The 6,797-nt window shown below is 49.9% G+C and overlaps 1 protein-coding gene across 1 annotated transcript; it reads left to right on the top strand.

Moving 5' to 3' along the window:
• The first annotated feature begins 863 nt into the window (after window positions 1-863).
• On the top strand, window positions 864-6,634 carry LOC114887970 (zinc finger protein 304-like). Its single transcript, XM_029209793.1, has 3 exons — window positions 864-1,284; window positions 2,617-2,743; window positions 4,692-6,634. The coding sequence occupies exons 1-3, from the start codon at window positions 1,252-1,254 to the stop codon at window positions 6,512-6,514; spliced, it is 1,983 nt and encodes a 660-aa protein (XP_029065626.1). The 5' UTR covers window positions 864-1,251; the 3' UTR covers window positions 6,515-6,634.
• Window positions 6,635-6,797: the final 163 nt, after the last annotated feature.

The raw sequence follows: 6,797 nt of genomic DNA, 5'->3' as shown, positions 1-6,797 counted from the left end.
AAAATTTTAACCATTGCCTATAATGCTACTTGCTGACTCAGGGAGTGATTGTATTTTATATTTTAAAAAACATAATCAGTGATTCTGCGAAGAGGAGCCTCTGATATCCTCCTATAGCTGTATGTGTGAGAACCTTGTGGAGATGATGAATAACAATAATAGCTTGTGTGTATTTAGCACCAGGCCTTGTGGTAAGCACTTTTCATTTCACTTCCCATGAGGTAGGCTGTAGTATATTCCCATTTTAGTTGAACTTTGGGGGAAGGAGGTGCTCATGACTTTTAATGAGAGCTCCCACCCGCGGGGGTTTCTGTGTCAGAAGGTGTAGGTTGGATCCGAGAACTTGCATTATTAGTAAGTTCACAGTGATGCTGACCCAATTTGGGTATGAACGAATTAGAGGAACATTTCATGTTTTTAAACGAAGACTGCACGAGAGAGGGATATTCATTGTTCAATTTAAATCTCAGTCCCCAAAACTCAAGAGAGGTGAAGCAGTTCTCCCAGGATGAAAGAATGCTCCACCTGTTGGAGACGGCGGAGGACGCGGCGTTGTCACAGGTGACCACGGAAATCTGGACGCGTCGCCTTTAAGAGGGGCTCTGGCCCTCTGCGACCAAATTCCTCCCCGATCTTTCTCCCTTCACCAGACTCCGCACCGCTGTCGTGGAGAGCCGGAAAGGGGTCCCTTACCTAGTTGGTATGAGGACACAAACTCCTTTACCCAGAAGTCTGTGCCCAGCGCATCCGCGCTGCGCCAATGACAGTCCGGAAGATGGGCGTTTCCTGACGCCCCTGCCGGTAGAGGCGGGACTTCCGGCGTCGCGGCCGTGACGTCTTTTGCTTGCGCCAGGGCTGTCTAGAGTGGCTGTGGAGGCTGGGAGGCCAGGCTGGGGTCCGCCTTCCGTGCGGCTCTTCGGAAGCTAACAGGGAAGGACAGTAGAAAGGATAGGACCTCCCTCCGCGCCGTTGTTAGGATCCATGGTCCCCGTCGTGTTACGGGCCGCCTTGCGCGGAGGTGTCAGCCGGGGCTGCGCTCTTCCCGGGGCCTTCGCACCCGCCCTCCGTCCTCGTCCGCTTCCGGAGGCGGCACCCTGAGCCTGAGCGCCTTTTTACAAGGGGGAGCCTGGGGCTCTGAGTCCGACAGTCGTCCCGAGGCCACTCCGCCCAGTGTGGGGTGGGGGTTCGGCTGCTCCCGCAGAGCCCGCTCAAGTCGCCAGTTTCTCGACCCGGTTCTGCTCAGAGGATCCCATGGCGGCCGCGGCGCTTATGGACCGAGCTCAGGTGAGTGGAGGGTCCCTCAAACCCTCACCGCTTCAGGTGTAGGAGATGGTGTGTTCTAGAGCTTTCAGCACTTCACCTTCATCGTTCCCTTCTCTTGAGTATAAAGGCGGTGAAGGGCGGTCCTTGACGGTGGATATGTGGCGAGGTTCCCATTCCCAGTGTTGATGGGGTGAGGCGTGAAATGGCTTCCAAGGCCCAGGAGCCAACTGGTACGAACACTTGGAGGTGAGAATGAATTAGGAGTGTTCAGGAAACCGCAGGTTTATGTTATGTTTGGTGAGAATAGAGAGCAGGCAGTCAGGAATCAGGCCTAGAATGGCAGCCTGAGGAGCTGGGCCTCTTTTCTGGTGGTGGCGGGAGCCATGGAAGGTTTGTAACAGAGAAGGGAGGTGATCTGACATAGGTGTTAACAGCCTTCCTCTTGTAGCAGAGTGGAAAGATTGGGGAAGCCTGAGGGTGGGCAGGGAGACCAGGATGGAGTCTACAGCAATAGTCCAGGTGAGTGTTGATGGTGGGTGTACCAGAGTGGTAGCAGTGGACGTTAGAGAGGTGTATGGATTTTGTATGTTTTTAAACTAGGGTCGTTGGAGATTTTCTGATGAGACATAGTGAGATTCTGGGACTCTTCACCTGCCCTGCCTCCTGCACTTGAGTCTGGGGGCTTTAACGGAGGGGTCCTTTCTAGCCCAGCATCCTAAATTTAGATCGAGAGTTATATGAAGAGGTTCCTGCTTCTTGCAACCAATAGGATGAGGACTGGAAGAGTGTATTAGACCCAGGAACAGCATGTGTAAATGCTTGGAGGTAAGGTTGAGTTGGGAGTCCTTAGGCACCTGGGTGGCAGTGGTGCCTGTCATAAAGACATATGAGTACTTCCTGGATACTGTATGCAGAGTGGCTTCAGGAGTGGAGGTTGCCTTGGAGGTGCATATGGTGTGGATCAGAAGGTTGTCAGTGTTAATGGGGTGTGGTCCCGATATGACGAAGGTGGTTCAGAGTGATATACATGTTCGGAGGAGTGTGGACTGATGGCCTCAAAGTTGTGTCTGGGAGGCATGTTCTGGAGGATGCCAGCCGGAGAGTGTTTGGTGCCCCTCATGCAAGGCCCATAGCTTCCATAATATATTAATATATCTGATCAGATGCCTGGTTCTGTTCTGGGCTGCACACAGCGATCAGAGAGACAGGAGAGAGCAGGCAATAGTGGTGTTAAGGTCTAGTATCCCCTCTGAATTGGGCAGCTGGGGAGGATAGGGACCAGGGGGTGGGTAGGTTAATGGGTAGACTGGGAAGTCCTGTTGTCTGTGAGCTCAACTGTCCCCTTCGTGGCAGGGCTGTGTGACCTTTGAGGATGTACTTGTGTACTTCTCCCGGGAGGAGTGGGAGCTCCTTGAGGAAGTTCAGAGACTCCTGTACCGTGATGTGATGCTGGAGAACTTTGCACTTGTGGCCTCGCTGGGTAAGTCCCTGTTTCAGTTATCTATTGGTACATGGCAAATTACTCCAAAAGTTAGTGACTTAAAACAATTAAAATGCGTTATGTAACTTTCAGTGTATCAGGAACCTCGCTCATCACAGCTTACCTGGGTGCTTTTGTCTCAGGGTCTCTCATGAGGTTTCAGTCAAGCTGTCAGCCAAACCTGTGTTCTCATCTGAAGGCCATCCTCGGGAAGAATCCACTTACAAACTCACTCATGTTTTGTGTTTCCAAGATGTAATTTCTTGCGGCTTGTTGAACTGTGAGCGTTAGTTCCTCACTGGCTGTTGGTCAGAGGCCTCCCTCGGTTCCTTGTCATGGTGGCCTTTCTGTAGTGCACCTCATAACGTGGAAAGTGCCTTCTCTGAGCAAGTGTGCAAGAGAGAACGTCCAGGATGATGGCTGGTCTTTTTCTAACCTGACATGTAGAAAATGATCCCATCATTTTTGCCCTGTTCTGTTCCTTAGAAATGGGTCAATCAGTCCAGCCTATGGTCAAGGGAAGCGGCCTACACAGGGGTGGAAATACTGGGAGGTAGGCATTCTTGGGGACCATCGGAGAGGCTGCCTTTCACAGGCCCTCATGCCCGCTCCAGTGTCTTGGGGTTTGCTTTCTCCCCACTTCCCTTGGGGCAGCTCTTTCAGTCTAGCCAGATCAGTGATTATTCTCCTTCCGTTCTTTCTTTCCCAGAGTAGGTGCTGTGGGTGCCAAGGCTGGGCCATGTGTGGTGTCCCTTCCCTCGCTGAGCAGTCCCGACACCTATGCCCCAAACCTTTCAGGATTGGGTTAGGAGTTCAGGGCTCTTTCAGTCTGCTTCACAGATTCTGTCTGGCTTGGGCACTTCCATGTCCATAATGCCTCTGTGTCCATGTTCTGCCCCCATCTTCTGGCTGAGATTTCCTGGTGCATGACTATGCCAGGAATTGTAGGTACTGACATGGTCACTGCTTGTGGAAGACAAAGGGATGTTCCGCCGAATCCTCCTTCGGGTTTTTTTGTCTTTTTTTTTTAACATTTTCTATTTTTTGTGGGATGGGTCTTTCTAGGTCACTCATCTGCTCTATGTTTTGTTTTGTTTTTTCTTGCAGTATAGTTAATTCATAATGTTGTGTTAGTTTCCCCTATGTTTTGTTTTGTTTTTTTTACAACTTCCATCTTCCGGATCCCATGTAGTTGCCCAGGTGGAGAGGGGCAGGAAGCCCCGGGTGCCTGACAGGGAGCCCTGACTCCAGCCACAGTGAGAGAGGCCAGAGAGGGCCTGGCCCTGCTGCATGGGAGCTGAAAGAGAGCCATCTTAGGGCTGAGTTCACATCATACTGAACCTGCTTTGTGTTCACCAGTGTTTTCTTGCCAAGGCACATAGCAGTACCTCACTTCTCCCTTTCCTTCCCCATTCTTGGCACTTGACGTTTCTCTTCTGTCTTCCATCCCTTTGTTGTTTCCCCACCTCTCTGGCCTCTGTGTTTCTCACTCATTCTCCTCTTCTCCGTCCATATTGCTCTGCAACATTGGCTACTATAATGTGTCATGAGTTGTGCACATATCCGTATGTAGTCCTTAAGAACCAGCTACTTACTTGCAATCAGATTTTCCTGGGCTTGGACACAGCCTTCTGCACAGAGCTCACCTGACACCAGCAGCTGAGGCCCTGCTGAAACCCTTTTGTAGAGGAGTGAGTTGGAGACCTTGCCTTTACTTCTGGTACTGTCCACCATCATTGTGTCTTAACCCAGCATTAGAGTTCCTCCATACTGTGACGTTTAGAGGCCCAGGACTGACAATGGATGCTTCCTCACCCTGATCCTGGCTCCCTCATCCTGCCAAAAGCCAGTGGACTCATTCATTGGTGTGTCACACATGCATATGTGATGGAGTTGCTGCTTCCCACCAAAGTCAACATGTCCTTCACTAGCATTTCTTTGCTTTCAGGTTGTTGGTGTGAATCAGACAATGAGGAGGCCCCTTCTGAGCAGAGCATTTTTGTAGGAGTATCAGAGGTCAGGACTCCTGAGTCATGTCCATTTATCCTGAAAGCCCACCCATGTGAGATATGTGACCCACTCTTGAAAGACATTTTGCACCTGGCTGAACACCAGAGATCATGCCCTGCACAGAAACAGTACACATGTGACCCCTGTGGGCGAGGATTCCTGTTCAGTGAAAACTTTTATCAGCCTCAGAAGCAATATAGTGGGAAGAATCCCATCAGAAGGGATGATGATGGGGCCTTACTTGTGAAGAACTGTGCTGTCCACATGTTAGGGAGACCTTTTACTTGCAGAGAGGAAGGGATGGACTTGCCAGATAGCTCTGGCCTCTTCCAGCACCAAAGTACTCACAATGGAACGAGTCCATGCAGAAGGGCTGAGTTCATGGAGCCCTTTCCGCAAAGCTCCAGACTCGGGCGACACCAGGGAGACCATGATGAACTGATGCTTCTCAATTGCAGTGACAATGGGAAAGCCTTCCTGAACACCTTCACTCTCCTTGACAACCAGATAACTCAGGCTGAAGTGCAAGCTCTTAGGTGCCTACCATGTGGAGATCTGTCCAAGGAGAAATCGGCTCTTATTCATCACAATAAAATTCATAGTGGAGAAATTTCACATGTGTGTAAGGAGTGTAGAAAGGCCTTCATTCACCTGTCTCACCTAAAAACCCACCAGAAATTTCACACTGGAAAACGACAGTATACATGCAGTGAATGTGGAAAAGCTTACAGCAGAAGCTCCCACCTTGTTCAGCACCAAAGAATTCATACTGGAGAAAGGCCTTATGAGTGTGGCGAATGTGGAAAAGCTTTTAGCCGCAAAAACACGCTTGTTCAGCACCAGAGAGTTCACACTGGAGAAAGATCTTATGACTGCAGTGAATGTGGAAAAGCCTACAGCAGAAGCTCCCACCTTGTGCAGCACCAGAGAGTTCACACTGGAGAAAGGCCTTATGAGTGCAGTGAATGTGGGAAATTCTTTAGCCAAAGCTCTCACCTTATTGAGCACTGGAGAATTCACACTGGGGCAAGGCCTTATGAGTGCATAGAATGTGGAAAATTCTTTAGCCATAACTCCAGCCTCATTAAACATAGGAGAGTCCACACAGGAGCAAGGTCTTATGTGTGTGGCAAATGTGGGAAGGCTTTTGGCTGCAAAGACACACTTGTTCAGCACCAGATAATTCACACTGGAGCAAGGCCTTATGAGTGCAGCGAGTGTGGAAAGGCCTTCAGCCGTAAAGACACACTAGTACAGCACCAGAAAATCCACACCGGAGAAAGGCCTTATGAGTGTAGCAAATGTGGAAAATTCTTTAGCCATAGCTACAACCTCATTGTGCATCAGAGAATTCACACTGGAGCGAAGCCTTTTGAGTGCAGTGAATGTGGGAAATGCTTTAGCCACAACTCCAGCCTCATTCTACACCAGAGGGTTCACAGTGGGGCAAGGCCTTATGTGTGTAGTGAATGTGGGAAAGCCTACATTAGTAGCTCCCACCTTGTTCAGCACAAGAAAGTCCACACTGGAGCGAGGCCTTATGAGTGCAGTGAATGTGGGAAATTCTTTAGCCGCAACTCTAGCCTCATCCTTCACCAGAGGGTTCACACTGGAGAGAAGCCTTACATGTGCAGTGAATGTGGGAAAGCCTATAGCAGAAACTCCCATCTTGTTCGGCACCAGAAAGTTCACACTGGTGAAGGGCCTCATGAATGCAACATCTTTGGTGGCCCTTTAGCTGCATCTGTTACACTTGTTTAGCAGCCAGAAAGTTCATACTAGAGAAAGGCCTTATGAATGCAGAAAATGTGCTGTATTCTTATTCAAGGTATTAGGACTCACACCAGAGAAGAGCTCTGTGAGTGCCCTTTGTGAGGGAGCCAGCAGGTCAACCTTGTACAATCGTACGTCCACCCTGGGGAGATTCCCAGCAAGTACCACATAGGTGAGAAGCTCTCATGAGGTGCATTGCACTTCCTCAACTGTCCAGGGCTCTTGACAGTTATATCACTGCCAGTGCCTATGGTGGAAGCCATCTCATTGC

This window comes from Monodon monoceros, unplaced genomic scaffold (genome assembly GCF_005190385.1).
Source record: "Monodon monoceros isolate NGI ecotype Baffin Bay Population unplaced genomic scaffold, NGI_Narwhal_1 Super_Scaffold_10, whole genome shotgun sequence".
In the NCBI taxonomy this organism is placed as follows: domain Eukaryota; kingdom Metazoa; phylum Chordata; class Mammalia; order Artiodactyla; family Monodontidae; genus Monodon; species Monodon monoceros.
The sequence above is the reverse complement of the archived record's forward strand: the minus strand, read 5'-3'. Positions and strand labels throughout refer to the sequence as shown.

Coding starts and splice junctions, on each gene's coding strand:
- LOC114887970 (XM_029209793.1), top strand. CDS start 1,252: ATGGCGGCCGCGGCGCTTATGGACCGAGCTCAG. Junction 1,285..2,616: donor CGCTTATGGACCGAGCTCAG/GTGAGTGGAGGG, acceptor CCTTCGTGGCAG/GGCTGTGTGACCTTTGAGGA. Junction 2,744..4,691: donor TGCACTTGTGGCCTCGCTGG/GTAAGTCCCTGT, acceptor CTTTGCTTTCAG/GTTGTTGGTGTGAATCAGAC.